Source organism: Carettochelys insculpta, chromosome 22 (assembly GCF_033958435.1).
Source record: "Carettochelys insculpta isolate YL-2023 chromosome 22, ASM3395843v1, whole genome shotgun sequence".
Taxonomy (NCBI): domain Eukaryota; kingdom Metazoa; phylum Chordata; order Testudines; family Carettochelyidae; genus Carettochelys; species Carettochelys insculpta.
In genome coordinates this window covers 19,348,337-19,372,908 of record NC_134158.1, presented here as the reverse complement: position 1 = coordinate 19,372,908, position 24,572 = coordinate 19,348,337, and the positions used below count along the sequence as shown (strand labels likewise).

Sequence of the window (24,572 nt, the reverse complement as noted above, 5' to 3'; positions counted from 1 at the left end):
TTGCTCACTGCTGTTATTACAGGAAGAGCCCACAAGGTAATTTCTGTAAAACCTTTATGGTTTTATTACAACTGGGGGGGGGAGCAAGGTCGGTGGCAAGCCAGCGTGGGGGGACTAGGCCTGCTGGGGCGGGAGGGTGGGTCACATTTACACCCCCCCCAAAAAAAAAGTACCCCCTAGAGACATTCCTGCTTAGGGGCCAGTATAATAAGCTGCCCTAACACTGTGCGCAAACATTTCGGGGTACCTGTCACTGCCCTAACAGACCGAACCTTTACCTGCCTAACCACCCGCCCCCGAAACTGATCTGAGCCCCAACATCTATTCCCAGCCCCTCCCCCCACCACGTGGTCCCATGCACGTGGTCCTCTAATGGCGGGGCTTTCCCGTTCTGTGCCCGCCCCTCGGCTCCCTGCGGCCAATGGGAAGCCAGGGCTGAGGTTGCTCGTGTCTCAGCGTTCGGAGCCGGCTGGAGCAGCTGCCGCCGCGGGCCTGGGGGACTCCGGGCAGGTAGGGGGGGTCCGGACCGGGCTGTGGCCCAGCCGTGCAGGGGGGCGGGCCGGGCCGGGCTCTGACCCAGCAGTGCAGGGGGGCGGGGCCGGACACGTGTGGGGTTCTCGGGCCACGAGTTCTCCTGGCCTAGGAGTCGCTGCTGGTGCCAGGGCCTGCTTCAGTGCGACCCTACAATAACAAACCCCAGGGGACTGAGTCGTGGCTTGTTTTGTGCTGTGTCGTTTCCTGGGCCAGCCCTGAGGCTCGGGGTTGCTCCTGGATTGTGAACATTCTGCCTCCCCCTCCCTCCAGTGTTCCCAGTTCCATGAGTATCTCCCCTAAACTCCCCCCCACCCCCCGTAAAAGCCTTGATCCCGTGAAGGGACCGAACAGGAATGGGGGTGGGGGAGCAAATGCTTTTATTTGTCTCCCCTCCCCACCCCCAACTGCAGGAGCTGGTCTCTGGGGCTGTGTTTCCACATCGTGGGGGTGGGGGGAGAGAGAGAGAGTGTGTGTGTGTGTGTGTGTGTGTGTGTGTGTTTTTCTGGTTGATTGACGTGTCTGCCTGGCTGGAGAGGTCACGAAGTCCAGCCCCTGCTCGGAGGCAGAGCCCAGCGGAGGGAGACCGAGGTGTTTGTCTAATTCTTTCCGTCCTCCCACGCTTCCCCAGAAGGGATCAGGCAGGCTTTAGATGCAGAGATGGCTTGTTACCATCTGTCTTGGTGTGTGGGGATCCCCAGGCCCTGCACCCCATTCACAGTCAGAGGTGACTCTCACTCAGCAGGGAGAGCAGAGGGGTTATTAGGCAACAGGGGCACAGGGAAGAACAGACATGTCAGCACAGAAATCCGAAGCAGATAGTACAGTCCATCTTGGAGAGGGGGGCTCAGGCCCTCCTTCCTCCCTCTCCAGCCATGCGGCGCTGCTCACTTAACAGCCCAATTCCAATTCAAACTAGCCAGCCTTCTTCTTTGTCCTGTTTCCCGGAGAAGAAAGGTGTCTCCTGGTTTCCTAGGTTACAAAGAGCCTAGGGGGCCATCATGCTAAAACTCCCATCACCACTATGCACTGATGCTGTGCCTGGGGAAACTGAGGCACCCACCTCGGGTTACTACAGGACAGAAGGCAACACATGCAACCTAACTAGGGGGATAAAATCCTCACCCACCCCACTGCGCCACACCACCCCTTCCCGTTTCCTTCACCTTTTGGCTAAGATCAAGTGTAGCAGGAAGCACAGTACCGTGTGCTGCTGGGTGGGGGGAGTGGGGCAGGCAAGGCTTCTCAGTGCTTTTGGTAGGCAGTGTCTTGTTCCTTGGCTTCAGAGCCCCAGAAGCTCTATTTCCTTTGGCACTGAGTTCCATTGGTTGATTATAAACGTCAAACATGTGGCTTTTTACCCTGGCGCTGGAGGCACAGCTACACTACAAGGGAAAGTCAAATTAAAGTCCGCAATTTCACCTATCATAATTACGTAGCTCAAGTCGACGTGTTTTAATTTGGGCTTCTGTGCCATCTCTGCTAAAGGCAGGCTCCCTTAGACTTCCCTTACCCTTAACTGGGGGCAGGAGCACCGTAATTGATGGGGGCAGCCTGTAAATTCAATTTTGTTATGCTTATAAGCACACGGGATCTTTTTAGAGCGATAAGGCAAGAACGCTGTGTTTATTGAGAATACAGTATCATTACATTATATGCATGTAATACATCGTTCTCTCTCTCACACACTCTCTCCAGTCTTGTGGGTGCTTCTAGTTACCAAAGGTTGCTCACTCCAGTCCATTGGCCACGTGAGCCTGGAGCCAGATTCTGTTGAGCCGGATCCCAACCCTGTAGTGCTGCATACATTTTTTTATGTTGTTTGCTCCGTAGTCCTGGTTCTGTCCCACTGCTCCAGGCACTATGAGTCACCAGTCAAATGGCAGATGCATTTTATCCTTTCCCACTGCCCCAGGTTTCTGTGTGACTCCTCACCTACAGATGGGACTTGATGTTCCTCCTCGGGAGGGTCACTGCTGTACAGTCCAGTTCTCATGGTTCTTCAGCCTCTGAGTCTTTGTCGTCCAGAGAGGTGGCTCCAGAGACTGACTCAGTAAGTATCCACATTCACACTTCCGGATGTGTATCTCACACCCAGATAGCACAGGGTTGACAGGCTGATACAACAGAGCATATCCTCAAAGTGGAGTCTTAGGTACAATCTGGAGTTAGATACAAAGTGGTACAAAGCTCCTATTAAAAGATAAGAGACAATACAGGGAAATACAAAGACACATGCTAATGCAAAGGTCCTATTAAAATATATGTCCCTGTGTTAAATTGAACCACGGAAGATTGACCAGGGCAGGGTTGTTCTTCCCTGTAGTATAGCTGTACCCTGAGGAGAAAATAAGTCGATTTTGTTTGGAGGGGGAAAGTTGCGGGGGGGGCGGTGTCTGCACCAGTCCAGATCTAACAAGTTGAATTTTCCATTCCTAAAGTGACTCTTTTGGTGTCTTTAAAGTTTATCTTCTGTGACCTGCGGGAACACGTTTAAAACGTTAAACTCGCAACAAAACTTTTAGACCAACCCAAAATGAATTCATTTGCAGAATTGTGTGTGATCAGAAAAATATTCAAAAGCCTGGAATTTCCAGCGCCAATGGAAACTGCAACCCTACGTGTAACTGCCCAGGTGCCCCACTGCTAACTTTAGGGCTGCTTCTGCACATGCCACCTGTCAGAGGTGGCATGGTAATGAGGCAATTCGAAGCAGGCTAATGAGTTGCTGACATGCATATTCAATACCTTATTAGCATAATGGCGGCCGCACGAATTTCGAAGTGCAGACTTCGAATTGCAGATTGACAGAACTAGATTGGAGTAAGGGAATGTCAAAGTGGGGCGTTTATTTCAAAGCTGCCCCTGTCTACACTGTCGATCTGCAATTTGAAGGCTGCACCTTAGCGCCTCATTAGCCTGATTCAAATTGCACCTCCAACAGGAGGGTGGGAGTGTAGAAGCAGCCTAGGAGAGGGTAAAAAGAAGCTGTTGATTGCCTGCCCCTTTCCTTATTTTCCATTCCCTTGTTCTCACAGGGATCACACCACCCCCCTTGGAGAGCTGCTGCTGCTGCTAAGGGCTGGAAAAGCACCAAGGAGCCTGCCAGCCCTGCTGTGAAGCCATGCACCAGACATTCAGTGTATGTGGAAAACTGACTCTGTAGGCAAGGGCGTGCGTGCCTTGTGTGTGCAAGAGTGTGTATATGCAAAGAGGTGAGTGTATTGCTGCAGGTGTGAATAAAATTTGTGGCCTCATTGCTTTTTCTTTTTCCTTTTACCAACTTACGCACAGAACGTGATGTAAGTGTGAGTTTATTTCATGAGGTTTTTAAGAGCAGGAACCCCACATTCAGCATGGCCTACGCTGCTCCCCTTGGGGTGCTGGGGGTGCCCTGTGCTTCACCCTACTTCCAGACTTTGAATTTCTAGGGCTGTCCCAGGCATGGGGGGAAGTGAAGACCACACACACCACCCCAGGTTCCTCCCCACTTAATTCCTGCCATCATTCTACTGCTCTCATTGGACACCCCATCCTGAGGCTCCACCCAGCCAGGCTGACTACCAGCTTCCCGCCTAGTTTTGGGGGCTCCCCCAGTTCCAAGGAAACTGTCGAGCCACCCAGCTGGCTCTAGAGGCTGCTGCTGCCCCTTTAAGGTGGCTGGGAGGACTGCAACTTCCATGCCCTGCTCTCGTGCAGCTGCCCCTCTAGCCACGGATTCCTCCTTTTCTATGGCCTCCTTGGCTCAGCTTTCTGCTTAGCTGCCGCCTGAGGCAAGTGGCTGGTTGATCCCACTTCACCTTCGTGGGGCTGACAGCACTGGGGGAGGGGGAGGCACTTGGGGGCATCAAGGGGGTGAGAACACATGCGGAGCAGTGTGGGTGACTGGCAGGAATGCAGGTGGGGCTGCGATTTTTGAGTCAGCCTGGGGGATGGGAATGGAAAACGGGAACACCCGGTGCATAGTCCAGGATCTCACTGGCTCAGCGGCCCCCGGCTAGCGCTGCTCCTGCTGATCATTGATGCTGGGGCTTAGTTCTCTGTCACTGAGTTAGCCAGTGTATAGTGCCAGCGGATGCCACGTTGTGTGTGGCCAAATGCCCGCAGCGCAGAGCTGAGTGCAGCAGGAATGAAGGTGACTTGTTTCAGGCATTAGAGGTTTATCGCCTCTCTGCTGGGATTGTCTCTCTCTCTCTGGCTCTTCTGGTTTTGTTCTCTGGTCATTATGTGTCTCAGAATTTTTTAACAGGGCTCATCTCTCCATTGCCCAAATAAAGGAACCATCTCCACCTCTGTCCTGACTTGTGCTGGGGCTAACGTGCATCAAATCCATTTCTGGTGCTGAAACTCCTTGGAGGTAACCCTTCAACTGCTAAATTCAAGTTTGACTTGGGGTTGGCTGCTCCTTCCATGGCAGGGGACAGTTCTACAGAATCACAGGGGTTTGGCTGGCTGGGGAGGGAGCACAGGGGCTGGGAAAAGGCTGCTGTGTGGCTGGGCCCTTATGGACGCAGCCTTGTACCAGCCAGCCTGATCTCTTGCCCTAGAATAATCCCACGCAGCTCCATGCTTGAGTTTGCCTGTGCAGTAGCAGGTGTGAGCATTCTTGCAGCATTTTGATGGTCATGTATGATACTGCATACAAAATCTTTCATATGCATACGTCAAGGGAAAACATACAGCTTTCCTGAAGGGTGGACAAAATACAGCCTGCAGGCCGGATGCAGCTCGCGGCCCAATGGGAGCCCCAGGTGGGCTTCTCGCCTACTCCCCTTGCACTCCTCAGGGTGGACAGACTGTGGGGTCCGTGTTCTTTGAGCGCTGCTGCAGGTGTGGGGAAAGGCTTTGTGAACTGCCCCTGCCTCCTAGCACGATCTCGCCAGCTACTGGGAGCTGCCTGTTTGCAGGATGTAGATAAATGGTTCCCAGCCAGAGTCTGCCTCTGGCACACACTCCAGTCCCTCCCATCCAACCATCAGTCCCCCCTGTCCCTCCCAGCACCCATCTGCTCTCCCCTGTGGTCCCCACCAGGCAGTCGCTGGGATGCTGCCAGGACTGAGTGCAGACCCCTCTCCTGGCCCAGGGGGTCACTGCCTGCCTGGGGTTGGGTGGCTGGGCCCCTGGCTCTTGTGCCAGGTGTGTGTTGGGGGGTGGGTGCCCCCAGATGGTGTGTTTCAGGCAGGGCATTCGCCATAAATGTTTTCTTCTTAAAAAAAAAAATGTGCTTTCCAGCTCGGGCTGTGCGGATGGTTTCCTGTCCCTTGCCGACCACTGCTGGGACTGGCCCTGTGCACGTAAAAGTCAGGTAAGTCCTGGTGGGGGATTTTAGTGACGAGTGTTTTGTGGTGAGTAACTCGGAGCTCTTGGCTGGGTCCCATCTGTTACAGAGTTATTTCCACTTGCGTCCTTGCAGGATCCCCTCCTTGTCCTCTGACCCCTCACAGCCTCCAGTTTCAGCTGAACACAAGGTTGCTTTTTTTTTTTTTTTTGCCTTACTTCCTGTTCTAATCCCTGGGGCAGTGCTGCTGGGCAGAGCACAGGCTGTGCGCTCCACCCTAGAGGTGGCTGCATTTCAGTGAGACCGTTTCCTTTTTTAAAGTGCTTTGAGTTGCTCCAGGTCCCATTTGATGGCTAGTGCCAGTACTGGGGCTATAGTGGAGCCAATGGCCTGGAGGGGTTTGGCCCACGCTCAGATGGGTCCCTGTTGCCTGGACTGAGCATGAACAGCGCCTCGGAGGGGGGAAGAAGCTGAGTATGGGTGGGTTGGTATGATGGAGTGGGGGATACCTGTGTGTGTGTGTGGCTCACAGAGGGTGTGGGGCTCCTGCTGAGGGTAACCTTGACGACCAGGTAACACCTCTGGTCTGCAGACAAAGGAGGAGGTGAAGCCTGAGGGGTTTAAATTGGAACTGGGAGTTGGGAAGCAGTTAGTCTGGGCTGGGAGAGAGAGAGAGACAAAGGAGGGGGCAAGGCCCCAGCTCTGGGGGCCCCTCGGGGCCTCCTCTCCCCAACATGGATTGGACTGGCTGTCTCTGCCTGCTGTACTGACTCCTTTGTATGATGCTGTGTCCTGTCGGCTAATAAACCTGCTGTTTTCCTGCTGAGTGAGAGACTCTCCTGCCTGCGGACAGGGTGCAGAGCTTGGGGGACCCCAGAACCCCATCACAGTTGGGCAGACTCAGTCCAAGGCTACACAGCTGGAATAGCTGCTTCCTTGCTCCTGAGACAGAAGACCCTCCTGCAACCGCCACCCCATGTTGTGTCCCAGCTTCCTCGTTCTGCCTCTGTCCTCTGTTACTGGCAACTGGCTCCCGCACCTCCCAGCTCTCCCCTTCCAGCCTTGCACCCCACCCCACCCTGTGCACCTCAGCTCATCGGGGATCCCCCTGTGGCCGGCTCTGAGCGGCAGCAATGCCAGGTCCTCCGTATATCCAAATCAGTCTCTGAACGTGGGTGCAGGAGGGAGCCGCAGGGGTTAGGGATGAAGGGAGCACAGTGCAAGTTTGGGGCATGGATGGGAGGGGCAGTGGTTGGGGTGAAGGAAACACTTGTAGGGATTAGGGGAACAGTGTAGGGTTAGGGTGCAGGAGTGGAGCCTAGTGGTAAAGGGGGCACAGGCTGGGGGCGTGGGGGGGAGGCTATGGGGCCAGGTGCAATGGGGAGCTCAGTGTCCACAGGGCCAGAGGCACCAAGATGCAATTTTGCTGAGGTGCCATATTCTTTAGAGCTGACCCCGGGGTCTCAGCAGGGTTTCCTGCAAGCTAAGAGTGGGGTGGCTGCCCAGGAGAGATTCAGGTGCTGCCCAGCTGCTTAGCAGAGAACCCCCAGTTCCCAGTGTAGCAGACATAAATCCCTGCCAGCTGGGGTGGAAAGTGCCCTGAAGGGGTCACACAAGGGCCTGTGGGACGGAGATGGAACTGAACAGGCTGATCTAATATCTCCGCCCATGTTCACTTGCAGCCCTGGTCCTCCTGTCCCGGCTCCCCCACATACCCGGAGCGGCTCTCCCAGCTCCACCATGGCTCGGCATAGCCAGCTCCAGAGGCACGTCTTGAGCTTGTACCGACAGTTCCTGCGAGCCAGCAAGGGGAAGCCGGGCTTCTTGCCTCGGATCCAGGCCGAGTTCCGGAAGAACGCCGGCATCCCCCGCACGAACGTTCTGTACATCGAGTATCTCCTCCGCCGCGGCCAGAGGCAGCTGCAGCAGCTCAGAGACACGAACACTAAACAAATGGGCACCTTTGGCAAACCCAAAGTGGCAGGGCGGTGACCCCTGCTGGCTGGCGCAGGCGTCTTTCTCTCACGGGGCCCGGTCGCGTGTGAATTGGGAGATGAGATTTTCACGTCCTCGTGCGCCCCTCTCCCTTTGCACGGGAGTCCGATGACAGGGAAGGAAAACCACCCGGTCGAGGCGGTTGTCTTTCCTGGATGGGCGTTTGCTGGGATAAATGAAGCCGGGTTCAGGTGTGTTTACACGAGGGAGCCACAAGAGGGCGAATTTAAGAAGCTGGTCTCTGCAGTTCCAGGCTTTGTCATAATCCAGGTGTGGATGGGGGCTATGGAGGTGATGTTCTGGTTTCCAGTAACGAGTACATGGTTCGTTCTATCCCTGTTGAGTCCTCTCTTCCATCCTACAGCCAAAGTCAAACAGGCAGGTTAGCCCAAGAAATAAAAGAAGGGGACAATGATGGGTTAAAACCCTATTTCTGTCGTCTTTTTTTTTTTAAATTGTCCATCATGCCAAAAAGTCCTGTTGGAGACTGAACCCCATTGCAGGAAGTGCTGTTTGAACACTCGGTGGACTTGGACGCTACAATTTTCGAGGGACGCCCACCCCACCCCAAAAAAAGCACCTTAGAAGGATTCCAAGGGGCTTAGCACCTGCCCTTTGAAAATCAGGTTCCCCGCAGAGAACAGGCAGTCCTGTAGCACCTTAAAGACTGATGAAGTGGGTCTTAGCCAGGAAAAGCTTATTACCTAACAAATAAAATTGTTAGTCTTTAAGGTGCTACAGGGCTGCTTGTGGGTTTGGTTGTTTTTTTTTTCTGAGTCTACAGACTCACCCCACGAGCCCTCTGAGACTCGCTTCCCCAGCCATGTCCCAGAACCAGCGTCCCCACTATTTTTATCCATCTATGGGCAGAATAACTTTTATTTGGTGCACCACAGCATGTGCAGATGTACACCACCAGTGGAAACACACACTGCTGGCTGTGGGCTGTCTGCTCATCCACTGGTTGGCACCTGCATCTCATGGATGGGTGGAAAAAATTAGAGGGAACCCTGGTCAAGGTTACTGTGTCTTGTGCCACTTGTTCCCCCCCCCCTCCCCCGGCAAAATTTCCCCTTGAGCGCATACAGGGCCCCAAAGAGCCTTTTCCTAACAGTTTCCTTGGTGCTGATCCATGGGAATAAGGCATCGCCTGACGACCTACGATCACGGTTGTGCCGACTTCGTCTGCCTCTTTTAATAACTCCCCTCCCCCTGCAAGCCCTTGTCTTCCCTGGTTGGTCCAGCCCGGTGCAAGGGGGGTTGGAGATAGTAACTGCCTTAAAATCTATCTGCTCTGCCCTTTGAATAGGGGTGAATGAAGGTAGCAGAAAATGACGTGCCCCTTTCCCACTTCCTGTTTGAATTAATCCTTTGCAATCCTTTAGCAAGCAGCCCAGACAGATGCATCACGTCAGTAAATACCACAGGCCTCTCTCAGGCCTCTCGGGTTGGGGTGGGGAGGGGGGATAGTATGTGCAGCTTCAAGTTGTCAGGGTGACCGGAGGCGGGGGCGAGTTTCAGATCTTGAGGCTACACGCAGGGGAGGTGAATAAGGAAAAGTTATTTACTTGCACCCATAACATAAGAACTCAGGGGTCGCCCAGTGAACTTACTGGGCAGCAGGTGTAAAACAAGCAAAAGGACAGAGAAAGCCGTGCTAGTTTTCTGATTTGTCAACCTTGATGACTGTTTTTGGTTCCCTGTGCCTTAAATATTGAGTCTGTTCTGGTCTGGCTCTGGTCTGAAGAAGTGGGGCTGTCCCACGAAAGCTCATCACCTAGTAAATTATTTTGTTAGTCTTTAAAGTGCTACTGGCTGGCTTTTTGGTTTTAACAAAAGGACTTTGGTTTTTCTTCACACAGCCCCTGGTCGGCCTGTGGCGCTCCTGGCCAGAGGAGGTTGGGAAGACCAGCACTTTAACAGGGTTCAGAAAAGAACCAGATAAATTCCTGGAGGTTGGGGCCATCGATGGCTGTTAGCTGGGATGGGTGGGAATGGGGTCCCCTCGCTGCTGTTTGTCAGAGGTTGGGAATGGCTGACAGGGGAGGGATAACCTGATGATTCCCTGTTCTGTTCACCCCCTCTGGGGCATCTGGAAGACAGGAGACTGGGCTAGATGGACCTTTAGTCTGACCCAGTGAGGCCGTTCCTATATTCTTCTGTGTGTTCGTTCATCTGCTCCTCCAGGCTCATTCCACGGTGCTTCCCGGGTTGAAACTGGTTGGTGGTGGGCTGGAGGGTGAGCTTGCGAGGGGAGAGAGGCAGCTCTGAAAAGCAGCAAGGGCCCCGGGTGATCAGGTGTCATCACAGCACAGGTGGGAGCAGTGGAGGAAGAGGTGGCTATAAATATAAATCAGTTTGTGCCAGCTGGTCCCACTTGAGACTGCCAGGGCCTTTTAAAAGCCTTCCCTCAGTAGGGGGAGAGTGGAAGAGGAGGTGGGGCGATAAGAACAGGTGAGGAGAAATTCAGAGAGGAGCTAAGAACACCAGCAATATCAGAGCCAGCAGGGGAGGTGAGGAGCTCTGGCTGGGGGAGTTTTGGGCTCCCTGCCCTTGTTAACCTCCAAGCTCAGCCGGGGCTGAGGAGGACTCGTTATGCTGCCCAAGGGTCTCCCACCGGCTGCCCTGAGAGCTAAGGGACAGAAGCCTGAACCCCAGCGAGGGCAAGCAGCACCTTTACTGGGGCCTCCAAATCTTTGCCAGGACTGTGGGCTGAACAGATGTCTAGGCCCAGGCATGGTACTGACCTTGCTGCAGACGGTTTAGCTGCCTGTGGGCTAGCCGAGTACACAGAACAGGTAAATAAACCCGAGAGCCAGTTTAGATCAAGTTCCTATGTTTACCCAGCTCCAGCTGGGGTGTGGTGTGACAGCTCCACCTCTCTGGTTTCCCTTCCTGGCTCCGCTGCGGGCTCGATGCCTGACTTTGGGAAAGTCATGTGGCTCTGTGCCTCAGTTTCCCCATCTGTAAAACTGGGCAATCTGTTTCCTAGTGAGGAGCTGGTCATCTGCTCACAACACGAGGGACCTGATTTAGATGTACTTCCTCAAGCAGACCTAAGGAAACCAATTTGCTCCTGTTTGTGATTCTTGTGGCCCAACCAGGCTAGCAGACAGAACTTCAGAGGATGGTGCAAGGAGATTCCGTTAAGGAATAATCTGCCTCTAAGAAAAAGATCTTCCCAGTGCTCCACAGCTGATGGGCAGTTAATAAGCGGTGGCAGAGAGTTTATAGCAAAGCTGCAGCTGTGGAATGGGCCTGCCCAGGGATTTGCTTGGTGTGTTTATGCTAGAAGAGACAAAGATCTGGGAAAACAGACCAGAGTGAAATGGTTCTCCACTGAGACCTGTGGGCTAGTGGTGGGTATGTCTGCGCTGCAGAGGCTTTGCTGAGTGGAGACGGCTGCCAGAAAGTGTTCTGCTGATGTAACTACACCAGCTCCCTAGCCCACGCGAGCTAAGCTGACGGACGCGTTCCTCCATCTGCAGAGGTGCCATGTGCCCTGGAGGTTTGCCAGAATCTCTGTGCCAGTTGGGCGTGTGGGGATTTTTCAGATTTCCCAGCCAACGTAGCTGTGCTGGCAAAATTTTGTAACACAGCTAAACCCATGATAAAGGAGGCGGGTTTGTTCCTATGGTCTGGATCAACCTGTTTTGCCAATTCCTTGGAACCCCTAGCTGAGAAAGGCTCTACCGGAGAGATCAGGATGACGTAGGATGCAGATCCAAGTGTTAAGGAAGGGACAATATTTCAGATTGGAAGGTAAGTCTATACTTGTGCTAGGCACAAACAGCTCTGGAGATGTGAGTTCGCTGCCCAGAACCTGGTCATGGGCATGAAAGGACCGAAGCAGCCTGTGTTCTGCTATCTGGGAAGAAAGGGGACAAAGTTCAGAGTAGGTGCCAGGCCGGGCTGGAGTCTTGGAGCTCTGCGGTTGCTTTGTCTTTCCTGGACGGCTGCGCTACAGGTGAGCGGTGTTTTGCATCTTGGGGTATGTCTTGTGAGTTTTGGGTCCTGATTTACCAAGGGAGGTGGTGGAATCTCCATCCCTGGAGGTTTTTAAGTCCTGGCTTGATTGGGATGACTTAGCTGGGGTTGATCTGGCTTTGGGCAGGGGGCTGGACTAGATATCGCCTGAGGTCCCTTCCTCTCTCTAGGCTTCTATGACTTCAGTGGGATTGTGTAGGGGCTGTGTCATTAACATGCCTTACAGCCTCTCCTACACAGACCTCCTACCCTCTGTTATCTAGCTCCGAGCTCTGGGGGTAATTTAGAGACCAGCGGTATATGGTCTAGTGAAGGGGTGAGTAAACTTCTCACATCAGGCCCCTCTTTTTGTCTCTGCAATTAGCCCCTTCTCCTCCCCCCCACCCTGTTGAATGTCATCCAGACCGATGGAAATTTCGGTTATGCTCATGTTAAAAAAACAAACAAACGAACAAACCTTTCATCGCGTGTAAGAAAATACATCTGTAGAACGTACAAACTTCATTCATTCGTCTGCAAATGTGAATACATGGATGTAAAAACGGGAACAGATTTCAACGTTTTTAATGGGATGGATGAGCCTGAGACCCAGCAGTCCATCCTGTTGTCCCCCACCCCATTCTGAAATTTCACACCCACTCTCCCCTGTGCTAGTGGCTCGGTCAGGTGGTTGGCTACGAGAACTCCCAAATTTTAATCGTCGGTGGGATGATGAATAAGGCACAGGGCTGGGCATTTAGACCTTCTTGGTTCTCTATAGAGCACTCGCTCCCTGTGTGACCTTTGGGAAGTCTTTTCAGGGCTTCCTTTCTCTGTCCATAAAATGCAGGCAAGTCAGATTTGTAACCTCTCCCCACCTTCCCCCCAGGACAAAGGGCTTTGAGATCACCAGCTGGAAAGTGTCTCAGGAGTTTGCTTAGCTCATACGCGTGTAGAGGCAGCTCTGCAAACAAGTGAACAAACAGCTAGCAATTAAATATTGATTCATAAGATGCGTGAGTCAGTGAAGAGGCAAGTGACAGGGAACTTAGGAGGCCAAGGAGATTTTGTGGTATCTGCAGATGGGGGTTGAAATGAAGTGGGAGCTGAAGAGGTCTAAGATATCTCTTCCAGACACTCGGGGATGCAAGTGGTGCTATGAGTGGCTGGTCAGCTGGACTCAAATGCAGCCAGTTAAGATGGTTTTGGGGCTTGTGTTAGTTGCATCCAATTCAGATGCAAACTTATCAAAGTGCTTTGTCTTGATCTGATGGTTTTTGATATTCTAATACGTTGAAATGAAGCACGATGGGCTTACAAATTATAATAAAGATCAAAGTGCTTTGGTTCAACTCCTAGGGACTATTATGACATATTTATTCTCTCTTAAAAATTAGCAAAAATATCAAAAGGCTTTGTTGTGATTTATATTATATTAAAGTAGAAATTAAGCACTTTGGGCATATGTATTATAAGATGAAGGACTTCATTTCAATATCTATCCTATGTGGTGGGAGCTGTCAGGTAAGACCTCTTGGGAATGCTCCCCGATGTGCTGACCATGCTACTGACACCCGCCTTCTGGCTGTCTGAGACTCCCCACCATCTGTCTGGCTGGGCCACATCCTCTGGTCTGCCCAGCCAAGGCACAGAGTTGGGGTTACCACCCCCTAGCAGGGCATTGCAGACACTAATTTACTTCAGCTCTGGGAAGATATAATTCTAGGGCACAGCACCCAGGAAACCAGCCCCCCCAAAGGAATCAAAACCCCAAATAAATCCATCTTTCTCAGTGCAAAACTTTTTCACAGAGAGGTCTCCTCAGGCTATCCCCCTTTATCAATAAAAAGGAGAGAGAAACAGTGGTAGCCTTCCCTCCGGTAACAATTATTTAAACTGGGCTTGATCGTGAGCAAAATTTTTATTAAGCATAAACAGTAGGATTTAAGTGTAAAAGACCGATCAAAGTAAGTTACTAAAATGAAATGAAAGGAGAATGCTTGGCTAGTTGTAACTTCCCTAAGAAACTTACGATGTACAGAGTCTTATCCTAGAGAGCTGTACTCATGTTAGGTAAAGTCTTCAAGCCAGAGCTGTTCTTTTTTCCTGATTTGGGTCAATAGCCTTTCCCACTTTTTCTGCTTAGGGTACATTAGGCAGATTCCAAAGCAGGCTGAAGACAAAAACGGGTAGGTTCCTGCTGATGAAATACTCTTTTTGATAGAGTGAGAACCCTTTGTTTTACAACCCTGCCTCCCATGGAAAAAAACTGGCTCAAAATGGCTTTCCATCCCAGGTGTTATGGTCAGCTGTCTTTCAAGCACCAATCACCTTCTCGACTTACAGGACAAACAAGGCTGTTTACCGGTTGTTACGTTGATCGCCCAATCATCTGAACTCAGGGAATGCCAGTAATGGCTATCATTAGCACATTTCAAACTATAAACGAACTTACATGCCACATTTCTGACTTCACATACAAGGATAATAAATGCACAAAATAGAACATAGAGGTCCAGCAGAGTGTTATGTTAAAACTGATGGGTTTCATGAGGTATTTTGTCCAAAGCCCCTCTGAGTTATGCATAAGCAAATTTTCCTAAAGCATAGGTAAGGGGTCCATCACACTCTATATGAAACGTTTTTATTAAATACCACAGAATACATTTGATCAGGAATGAAAAATTATTAAAGCAGTTTGGTTGGACTTTGAAAGCTCTTTGAATTTATATTTCATAAGAAGTTGAAGCATTTATCTTCAGCATATACACAGAGCATTAGGAAATGATGTATTCCTGCTTTGATCCAGCTGTTTGGAGGGTTCTGAAACAATTTTTCGCATGTGTCTATCTGTGGGAAATCTTCACGGTTTCATCTTTTCCCTTCCCCAGTTTGGGATGAGAGGAAACGGAGGGGAAATTTTGAGGTGCTCTCGGGCAAATAAATCTGTGATGGCAGTGGAGAAGGGGTGACAAAGGCCGAGAATAGTTCCTCTTTGAGATTGTAGGGGCAGAACTGTTCGGAGACATTCGGAAAAACTTTCTGCCAGGTGGTTAACACTGGAACAAATCACCTACTAGGGAGGCTGTGGGATCACCACCACTGGAGGGCTTTAAGAACAGGTGAGACAAACTCCTGTTGGTGTAGGGGATGGACCAGATGACCTATCATGGTCCCTTCCATTCCTACTTTTCTATGATTCTCTGAGCTGGATGGAGCCAGGTTTTGAAACATCTGTGTCCTCTGTAAGATCTGATACCTGCTAGGCTGCAGATATACTGATTGTCTCTGCTTTCATGGCCCATCTGAACTGTTACTCATGGACTAACTTGGGCTATTGTCACCTGCTCTGTCTTGGAGAAGCTTCACAGCAAAACAGCCTATAAAAGCATCTCGCTGATCTTCTGATCTCTTGGTAAGTCCTCTGTTTTCTCTTCCTTTTTTTCTCCCTAGCTGGCTGCTCGAGTTAAGCGTCGTCCGTGTATGAATGCACCAGGAATTATGAGTGTGATGGTTTCCCATGCCAAAGGTAATCAGCTGGCTAGTTATGAACAGATTCCTTGGTTGTCAGCTCCGCATCAGTCGTGGAAGGTTGGGCTGCCCAAACCAGATTGATGGGACCTCATGGCTGGGAGCCAGATCGTAGCCAGTTCACAGGGAGGCAGCTGCATTAATCTGAGAATGGCCAGAAGCCATCCTGGCTCATTGTGCCCTGGAGTGGGAAAGTGACCAGACTTAAGCCCTGTCAGCATTCCCAGTCCTGCCTATGATCCCAGAGTAGCTGGCTATTTTTCCTGACACAGCTGGCAGTGACATTGTTCACCTAGATGCTCAGCTCTTCAGGACTCTGTGTGTGTGTGTGTGTGTGTGTGTGTGTGTGTGTGTGTGTGTGTGTGTGTGTGTGTGTGTGTGTGTGTGTGTGTGTGTGTGTGTGTGTGTGTGTGTGTGTGTGTGTGTGTGTGTGTGTGTGTGGCACACACAACACTGCCCCCGCCCCCACCGATCCTTCATAGTGTGCCCTAAGGTGCTACAAATAACAGAAAGAGGCAGTGTCATCATTAGGTTCCAGAGTTAAGAGCCCTACCTCAAACTAGAGCGGCGTGTTCCTCTTGGAGCTACTTGTCGCAGGCAGGCAGCATGGCCTCGCGGCTCGCGGAGGCATCTCTGCGTAAGCCGGGGAAGTGCTCCACTGTTGAGGACAACTTTCCTGGCTTCTACGCAACCTCGGTGAAATGGGCCAGAGAAAGGGTCTGAGTCCTGCTCTCCCTTCTTTACCCAGATGCCTCCCTGACCTCGAGGGCTCCCCTTCCATGCTCCTGTGTGGCAGGGTCTGTGTAGCCCCAACACGGCTGGGCCCCATATTCCTGGAGGGCTCAACCCCCATCCTTGACATGGTCACTTGGGCCAGGGGTTGAGGTGTCCCTGTTCTCTCTCTGTACCAGCTCTGTGTTTTTTTTTTTAAATATGGGGAAAAGGAAATGATAAAGGAAAACAAGTCAGCCCATGCTGGGGGCAGGGAGAGCACACCCAGCGTCTCTGTAATAGCTCAGCGTCTCTTCCCCGTAGGTTCCAGGCCTCCTCCTCCAGCCCTGGCTGTCCCTCAGGGATTCAGCAACTCAGAAGCTTGCTCTAGTGATGACCACGTGTCCTCAGGCTGCCAGTGTCGGGGCCTTTCTCCTTTGGCCCCAGGTTTGTATCAGTTTTGGTGGTGCCCAGAACAAGTCCAAGAAGAGCTGTCCCATCTGTAGACAAGGGCCACCGCCCTGGGCCCCCTGCTTTGGGGAGCTCACACTCTGCAGGGATGCAGGGTCCAGGGCAGTGGGATGGTGGTGCTGGGCCTGTGTTCCTGAATGTTGAGCCCTATAACTCACCACCTGTGCCCTGATCCCCTCCAAGTCAGGCCTGCGAGGCCGCTTGACTGCTGGCCTCTCCCTGCGGTTGCTGTCTGCCCAGAGCCTCCCTCTGTCTCCCCAGCTGCTCGCCACACCCAGTTCCAGGCTGCTCCAGCTCTGCCCTCTGCTGCTCTGTCTCCAGCCCCCGGGGCTGCTTCTCTGGTCACTCTGGCTGTAGCTGTTCTCCCAGCCTGGGTCCACTCGCTGTTCCATTCCCCCAGCTGGCACAGCTCTGCTCCCCAGCTGAGCTTGGGCCCCTGCTCTCCTTAACTCAGCCCCCCTCTGTCAACTCAGGCAAACTCAGCTCACATGGGGGACAAGACCCCCAGCCTCCTGACTCCCTCATTAGCCTGCCTGTCCTGTCAATCAGGTTGACCTGGGGCCTTGGCTTCTTCTCAGTGTTCCTGGGGACTGCCAGCCTCAGGGTCCTGATTTCTCATCCACCTTTCCCCTGCCTCTCGGTACTATGGGCCAGCCAGCTAAAACCCTTTCTGAGTGTTAGTAAGGGGACAACCATCCCTGAACACTTGCCTCTGGGAGGAGTGAAACAGACCTCCACCCCTGGAGAGCAGCAACTGAGAGAGACCATCTGCCTGGGGGAAGTCAAAATATCATGCAGGAGTGGGGGCCCTGTTTCTTGTCCCAGGCCCTTGCTGGAGTCCCCTTCTGTAAAGCAGAGTTACACTAGCCCTGCAACCAGGGATCCCTCTAATTTGTTCCATCCTGGGAGGAATGAATTTTGTTCTGTGCACCAAGGAATGTGCACCACCCACAGAAACACTTGTGACCAGCTGTAGGTGCTGTGCTAATCAGATGGGTGACACCAGACTCTCCCCTGCGGGGGCTGCCCGAGGGCTCAGATTACAGGGATCGCTGCCTGCAGCCCAGGTGACTCTCTGTCTGCTGGTGCGTATCACTCCAGCGCCTTTTGTTGTCTAATCAGCTGCTTTAGCCCAGGAGGGTGGGATAGGGAACCCCTTGGCCACTGGAGGGTTGCGCACCACGAGAGGGGGGAAGGGGGAGGGTTATGGAAGCACTGAGCAGGTGGTGCTGCTGCTATTTAAACATGTGCCCAAAGGTGCCCTGAAAATCTGGACAACTAGCCTGATGACACACGTGACAGGTGGGGAGTGCACAGGGGCCCACATGCACCCCCAGCATCACCTCCCACACCCTCCCCGAGTGCTGTGCCAGCTCCAGTGAGTGCTGGGGCAGTTCCTCCCCGTCCCTGCGGTGGAACAACCTGACGATGCTACTCCTAGGCCACGCCCCTCCAGGGAACTGGGGGGCCTGCTCCGGCACCCACTGGAAGTGGTTTGATGCTTCCATGGAAAGAGGCGGGAGATGGTGGCGCACAAGCAGAGCAGAGGCACAGGGTCGGCGGGGCAGGGGCCCTGGAAGCCCTGTACCAGTTGCCTCTGCCTGAAGGAGATGGCTGCCCAGCTCTGCAGGTAGAGTTTTGTTGTTCCTGGGCTCCTGGTAATGTTGGCTCCCATTTGCAGCTCCTATTCCCCATGTCACAATCTCCAGGCATCTGAGACTTTTGCCACTGATATCCAGATTTGAATAGGATTCCAAGAGGAGCTGGATGGTTTATCTGGCGAGCTGGCTAGCCAGGGGTCACAGAGTTATAACAATCCCTAGCTGCTATGTGTAGATCTCAAAGCACTGTAAAAAGGACAAACAGTATTGTTAGTCCCATTTTACAGATGGGAAAACTGGAGCAAAGTCCTTCACCAAAGGTCACCCTGTGGGACAGGCAGGAAGAGAACCCAATTCTAAGCTTAGGGCTTTTACTAGGGCACTTCCTAATACTATCCTGAATGGTGGAAGGGATATTAAACCTCCTGCTTCGAGTGAGTCTAATTCTTTTCAAATCCACTTAAACATTTGCCCGCCACCACAGCCCTGGCACAGCATGCCGCAGGTTGGCAGTGGGTTGGCTGAAGAAGTGCTTCCTTTTGTTTGTTTTAAACCTCCTTCAGCCAGCTTTTCACGGGGGGAGAGGGTTGTGTTTTAAGGTATTCTGACAATGGTTTGTTTCCAAGACATCGCCTGAGGCTCAGCTGCCCCTCAGGGGCCCATCTCCATTTTGTGGGGCATGACCACCAGAGGCAACTAGAGCAGGGATTCCAGGGGTGGCACTGACCATGTGCCCATGCCCTGCCCCCTCTGCACCCCTTCCCCACCCATGCTCTGCCCTGCCAATCCCCCTTCTTACCAATGGCCCACCCTCACCCCACTCCTCTCTGCCTGCAGCATCTGCTGGGTATGGGGGCTGGCTCCCCCTCCCCTGCAGTGGTGCAGGCCAAGCTAGAAAGTTCAGACAGCTCTTGGGGACACACCAATGGTCAGGGGCAGGGAGAGGCCGGGCAGCCCCTGCCTCACCGAAAGCAGGGTGGTGCTGAAGATGAGCGGGGAGGGAGGGGAGATGCTGGGGAGGGTGCACGACCCCCCTCCATTCCTACTATCTGTTGCCACCGGTGCCTGCCTCCCATGCAGACGTACCTGCATTGTAGCATAACAGCAGCCCGAAGCACGAGCCTAAATTCATAGCTTGCAAGGCCAGAAGGAACCACTGGGGCCATCTGGCGCGATCTGTACTGTGTTGGCCACAGACCAGCCTCTCCAGGCAATGCCCAGTGCAGATCTTTTCGAAAATCACTTAAAAAGCATCAGCGACAGAAAATCCACCACAACCCCTAGTAAATTATTGCGCTGGTTAATTATGCTGAGAGTTTAAAAGGCTTCCAGTCATTGGATCACCACATTCCTGGTAGTGTAGGGGAGGGAAGAGCTCAGGGCGTCCCAAGCTACCGGGGGTTGGCAGGGTGGTACATAGATAGGGGAAGGGAAATAAAGAGCTACACAGAAGCCCTGGCCCATAAGCATCCCCCCATGCAAACAACTGTTAATTAATTAGTTTATCAACAAACTTGCACCCTGAGCTGTCAAGGGAAAAAAACCACCTTATTCCAACGAGATTTCTGCAAGCAGCGGAAATAGACTTAATGAGAAAATAACACATTTGTTGAAGCACAACAATAGCAGAATATCCAGCAGCCTGAACCCTTTTCCTTTTCAAGTTCTAAATTTAAAGTGTTTTAAAGTTTGAGCTGTGAAGGTGGATGGGAAGTTACCTCTGGCAACATGACTACCACTCTGGGCGTCTGTTTAGTCCTTACGTCACAGTGTCAAATCTGCATATGAATTCCAGCTCAGCCGTTTCTCCTTGCAATCGGCTTTGGAAATTTCTTTGCCTGATGAGACGCGTCTACTCTGATTTTTATCAGCACTGAGGTCACCAGCCCAAGTGTGTATCCCCCAGTTTTTTCCCTTTCCACATCGGAAGAAGTGAGTTGTAGCTCAGGAAAGTTGACACCCTCCCACCCTCATAAATCTGTTAGTTTTTAAAGCACCACCTGGTATTAAAAAGTTCAAAAGGAAAAGAATGGGAGTAAGTGAAAATCCACCACTGCTGTGCTCAGTGAGTCTGATCTTGGTGTTTTCCCCAGCCCCTGTTGCAGAGTTCCAGAACAAAGAGGACGTCTACTGCTTGGCCTTGGCCAAGGCCCTGTACAGTGTGCCAACGCCCGTGACAGTTGGGTTTTACGCACCATGGGGACACTGCAAAACCCCGCTCTTACAGAAAATCCAGCGTGAGTACTGCCCTGGGGGATGTCAGAAGGGGAAAGGACCCTTGCGGATGGGAAGTAGTGGACTACAACCATCTCCAAGGTGGTCCATCCCTGGAACGCTCCCCAGGAGGGATGGATTATCCATTGGGAAGATCCATCAGGAGGAAGAACGCAGGCCGCTGCTAGATGTCTAATGCACACCTTTGTCTCTTCTCTTAGAGCACATGATTGCTGAATGGAACAAGAAAGCCCAGCGAGAATTTATGCAGCCAGGGAACAAGCAACGGGGGTGCTCTGGCTGGGATCTGCTCATACTCCTGATTCGAATGATCTTCTACCACCCAGTCCTGACGGAGCAGCAGAAGCAGAGGAAGAACGTGGAGCATCTCTTCATCCATTTCAGTGCCTGGGAGTATGCAGGCTGCAACCAACTCTGGGCAGGCCTCATTACCACCCTGTGTGACCACATCGAAAACCACTTTGGTATCCTACCCGTGAGCATTTACAGGGCCCTCAGCAGGAAATGTAACATCATTAAGATGCCAGAGGATCGGGAATGGGTTAACAAGAAGTACTTCTGCCTACCTCTGTGGGCTGCTGTGATCTTTGTAATCGGGGTAGCTATTGGGCTCAGCGTTCTCCTCCTAGTGGTTGGGGTCCCCACTGGGGATGTCTCGGGGAACGTCCTAGCCATTGTGGAGGGCATTGGAGCAGCAACTGTTGGCATCTCTACGGTGGCTGCCCTCCGGCTCATCATCATGGTGGTACGAAACATTGTCATCACCCAGAAATCCCAGCTGGAGAGACAGATGAACAGGACGGACCTCAGCGCTCAGCTGGGCTTCATGAGCGGCGTGAAAAGAGAAGTCAGGACCATCACCCGGTTCCTTCAGTTTATGGAGATTTTCCAGCAGCGGAAGCTGCGGGTGGTGCTCAAGATCACCTACTTGGACAGGTGCAGCCCTGACAAGGTGGTTGGCGTCCTGGAGGCCATGAACATCCTCCTCTCAGACGAGAACGCTCCTTTCATCTCCATCCTGGCTGTTGACCCGAGCATCGTCGTCAACTGTGTGGAAAGCTCCATGCAGATGAAGGGCTTGGCCAAAAACGGCTACGAGTTCTTAAACCGCATCATCACCCTGCCCTTCTCTGTCCCTCAGATGGACCACGACACCAAGTGGAGGCTGGTGAAGGACATTATTGTGTGCAGGGAGCAGCAAGAAAGAGAACTAGAGGAGGAGGTTGGCTTCTGTCAGGACCCCAGGATGGAAGCTCCTGCCGATTTTCTCTCCTCCGTCCCTGGCCACAGTTCTGCCAACCACGAGGCAAAGAATCCAGAGACCGATGACAGCCAGATACCTCTCATGGTCACCCATCTTGGGAGCCAGGAACCAGGAATCGGCAGGTACAGGAAAAGCCTCAGCACCAAAGACCACATTCAAGGTGCTTTTGACTACCTTCTGACTGACTCCTTGAAAGAATACATGCCGGACAGCGTAGTGCAGATACGACGCATCGTGAACACCGTCACCATCACCATCCGCCTCCTGGCCAGTCACGTCCCCGAGGATAGGGTGAGGCCGAAGGAGGTGGTGGACTGGGTACTCCTTGCCAACCAGTGGCCGTGCCGTCTGAGCTGGGTCTTGCAGTGCATCGAGGACGAGGAGCAGCGGAGCCATATGGGCAGCTGCCAAGCCAGCCCGCTTCCCCCCGACACGTATCTGTGCACCGTCTACCTGAAGTACATGGAAGAGCTGGACATGCTTAAAGGCCATATGGAAAAGCTGCTGGAACTAGACCAGGATCCCGAGCTCTTCCACAACTTCCTGTGCCACCGGTTTCGGGTGCAGGAGGCCAACTTCTACCTGCCCTTCACGGTCAACTTAGACCCATCCTTGAGAAAGCAGATGGCACTGCAACGCGGCAGCCACAGCCTGAAATGGAGACGGAACCTGAGCAAGCTCACCACCTGCACCCTGCTGGGAATGACGGTGGAGGATGTCTGCAGAGAGGTAGGTGCCTCAGGTTTGTAGGGTCACCTGTGTGTAGACTGTCCCACGCCTTTTAATAGCAAGTCCACGTAACAGCTGCTCCTCACGCTGACCTGGGCAGGGCCAGCCTTAAAAATTATGGAGCCCTACACAACCGAATCTGCAGGGGCGGGGGGCAGGGACTTTCCCTCCCCTCTGCCCCATGTTATCTGCCAGGGGCCTGGGGCTTCCCTACTACCCCCCCATGCTGCTTTGCTTACCCCCAACCCCCATCCCGCATGCTGTAGCAGGACTTGGAGGTTTTCCTGGGGCCAGAGTGGCACTGCACAGGCTGGGGGCTCTTCTCTGCACCAGTCTGGCGGCCGGAAGCTGTTGTTGGCCGAGAGGACCACATCGGGCACGAGGAGGAGCCCTGCTGCAGACAGGAGACAGCAGCTGTGGGGAGAGGCCAGAGGGGAACCTGCATCAGCCTATCCCCAGGCAGACAAGAACACGCACAATTTTCAGGTGCCCCACGCAAAGCCGCGTAGTTCACGTAGGCCTAAGGACGGAGCTGGGTGAAAATAGGCCCCTCTCACGGGGGTGTCTGCCGAAGCACATCCGCTTGGTGCTGAAGAACAGTTCGGTTTAGGCTGGCGCTGCAGCTGGGCTGGACTCAGGTTTGAGAAGGGACGGTTCCGCTCTGTCTAGGGCTAGGAAGAAAGCAGTTGCCACACTGGATAGCCCCAGGAAGCTTTTAAAATGCGTATGGTCTGTGCTTAAGCTTTGGTGGGGAGGTAGGGCTGGAATGGCAGGGGGAGGGGTTAAGGGGCCTCATCACTTTTTTTTACGGGTCGCAAAGGTGAGTGACAGGGGAAAGGGGTGGAGTGGAGCTAGTGAGGGGTAGGGTCTACTGGGGAACAGGTGGTATGGGATTGGGACTCTGGGCGTGGGGCAGCATGGGGGCGAGGCCTCTTGAGAAGGGGTAGCACAAGAATGGGCACTTGGGGGGATGGGCTGAGTGAGAGGGCGTTTGGGCTCTCGTGGTCCCCCCATTTTTAGGGAGCTTCCACTGCTCCTGAGCCTGGGTTTGGCCTTGATGGGGCCAAAACATTTCTTCTTGGAAGAACAGCTCCAACCCTGGGCGTTCTTTCCCCTGACCGAAAGCCAGTTGGCTGGATCTCCAATGGGTTCCTCCTTTACTCTCAGAAATGACCTCTCCTTGTTTAGGGACTATGGAAGACTCTTAGCTACCTGTTATGCTCACAGCATGCACAGCCCAGAGAAGTGAGAGAAAAGCACAAATACTCTTGCTGGAAGTTTGCAACATAATGCAACTTCATATTTCTTAGAATCCAGGATCATACACAGGAATCAACAAACAGGGGGAGACAAAACAGGCTGCTCCCTAAAACAGCAAGGCCCAACTCACCCCACTGCAGTCTGACTCTGGCTGTATGCTTCCCTACAGTGGCATGTAGCCTACAAACAGGAGCAGGAAATCCCTTCCCATAGCTTGCAATTTCAACACTCCTCCCAGAAGACCAGCTCTGGGTTGCACCCACATGTGCCAGGCCAACTTGATTACGAGATGCTCCAGTGGTATTCTAGCCTACAACACTGGGATTTTTCAGATACTATCAATAGCGGCACTTCTTGTTTGCTGGCGTCTGAATGAGCTCAGACAGGTTTCTCTCTGGAGCCATCACAGAATCATTCTACAAACGTGTTTGGTCACATTTTAAATCTATACATGGCTCTCATGGACGCACCCATTTCTCTTCCAGATGGATGCAGTTGGCTTTAAAGGAGAGAACCTCCAGCTCTACAAACAGAGGCTGACCGACCATAATCTAAATGGACGGGCTCTGGTTTACAGTAATAACACTGAAATCAAGGAAGCCCTTGGCATGAACCTTGGCGACTGGGCCCTCTTTAGCATACATTTCCTGGGAGCTCTTCCCCAGCCAAGTTCATCCACTTCTGCTGCACGCCCACTCCCATTAAACGTCGGGGTGGACACGATTTCCTCAAGCGAGAACGTGGCTAAAGGAAACAGGCTTTCTTGGAACACCTCCAGAGAAGATCTTCAGGAGATGAGAACCTGGATTCCTGTGCAAAACTGGAAGCAAGATCTGGACTTTCAACCTCAATGTCCCTCCCTGAGCTTTCAATGACATGTCATGCACCAAGCAATGAGGTGATTACAGAACACTGAGATGCGAATGGAGCACTGCAGTGTGCCAGAGGGATTTGGGGTATGTTCATGTCAACACTGGGGGCAGGGCTGGTGACAGACTTT

The 24,572-nt window shown here is 52.6% G+C and overlaps 2 protein-coding genes and 1 non-coding gene across 7 annotated transcripts; all 3 read left to right on the top strand.

Moving 5' to 3' along the window:
• Positions 1-434: 434 nt before the first annotated feature.
• LOC142024386 (succinate dehydrogenase assembly factor 1, mitochondrial-like) lies at positions 435-9,602 on the top strand. 4 transcript variants are annotated; one of them, XR_012648462.1, is made up of 6 exons: positions 435-510; positions 2,447-2,584; positions 3,570-3,673; positions 4,809-4,888; positions 5,764-5,836; positions 7,492-9,602. XR_012648462.1 is itself a non-coding variant. In XM_075016349.1 (3 exons), the coding sequence occupies exons 1-3, from the start codon at positions 5,270-5,272 to the stop codon at positions 7,799-7,801; spliced, it is 396 nt and encodes a 131-aa protein (XP_074872450.1). In that variant the 5' UTR covers positions 5,013-5,269; the 3' UTR covers positions 7,802-9,602. The 4 variants fall into 4 exon arrangements, 1 of the variants encoding a protein (XP_074872450.1); XR_012648460.1 differs by having other exon boundaries at positions 3,570-3,746; XR_012648461.1 differs by having other exon boundaries at positions 3,570-3,746; positions 4,781-4,888.
• LOC142025367 (small Cajal body-specific RNA 16) lies at positions 4,999-5,178 on the top strand. Its single transcript, XR_012648637.1, has one exon.
• A 4,724-nt stretch (positions 9,603-14,326) lies between the features above and the next one.
• Positions 14,327-24,473, top strand: LOC142024516 (NTPase KAP family P-loop domain-containing protein 1-like). 2 transcript variants are annotated; one of them, XM_075016584.1, is made up of 5 exons: positions 14,327-15,299; positions 16,337-16,459; positions 20,178-20,321; positions 20,520-22,312; positions 24,058-24,473. In XM_075016584.1, the coding sequence occupies exons 1-5, from the start codon at positions 15,254-15,256 to the stop codon at positions 24,445-24,447; spliced, it is 2,496 nt and encodes an 831-aa protein (XP_074872685.1). In that variant the 5' UTR covers positions 14,327-15,253; the 3' UTR covers positions 24,448-24,473. The 2 variants fall into 2 exon arrangements, with proteins under 2 accessions (XP_074872685.1, XP_074872684.1); XM_075016583.1 differs by lacking the exon at positions 14,327-15,299 and having other exon boundaries at positions 16,243-16,459.
• Positions 24,474-24,572: the final 99 nt, after the last annotated feature.

Bases quoted from the DNA above. Each gene is read 5' to 3' on its own strand.
- LOC142024386 (XM_075016349.1), top strand. The intron at 5,837-7,491 runs GTAAGTCCTGGT...GTTCACTTGCAG, and splicing joins CCTGTGCACGTAAAAGTCAG to CCCTGGTCCTCCTGTCCCGG.
- LOC142024516 (XM_075016583.1), top strand. From the start codon at position 16,249: ATGATAAAGGAAAACAAGTCAGCCCATGCTGGGGGCAGGGAGAGCACA. The intron at 16,460-20,177 runs GTTTGTATCAGT...TGTTTTCCCCAG, and splicing joins CCTTTCTCCTTTGGCCCCAG to CCCCTGTTGCAGAGTTCCAG. The intron at 20,322-20,519 runs GTGAGTACTGCC...CTCTTCTCTTAG, and splicing joins GCTCTTACAGAAAATCCAGC to AGCACATGATTGCTGAATGG.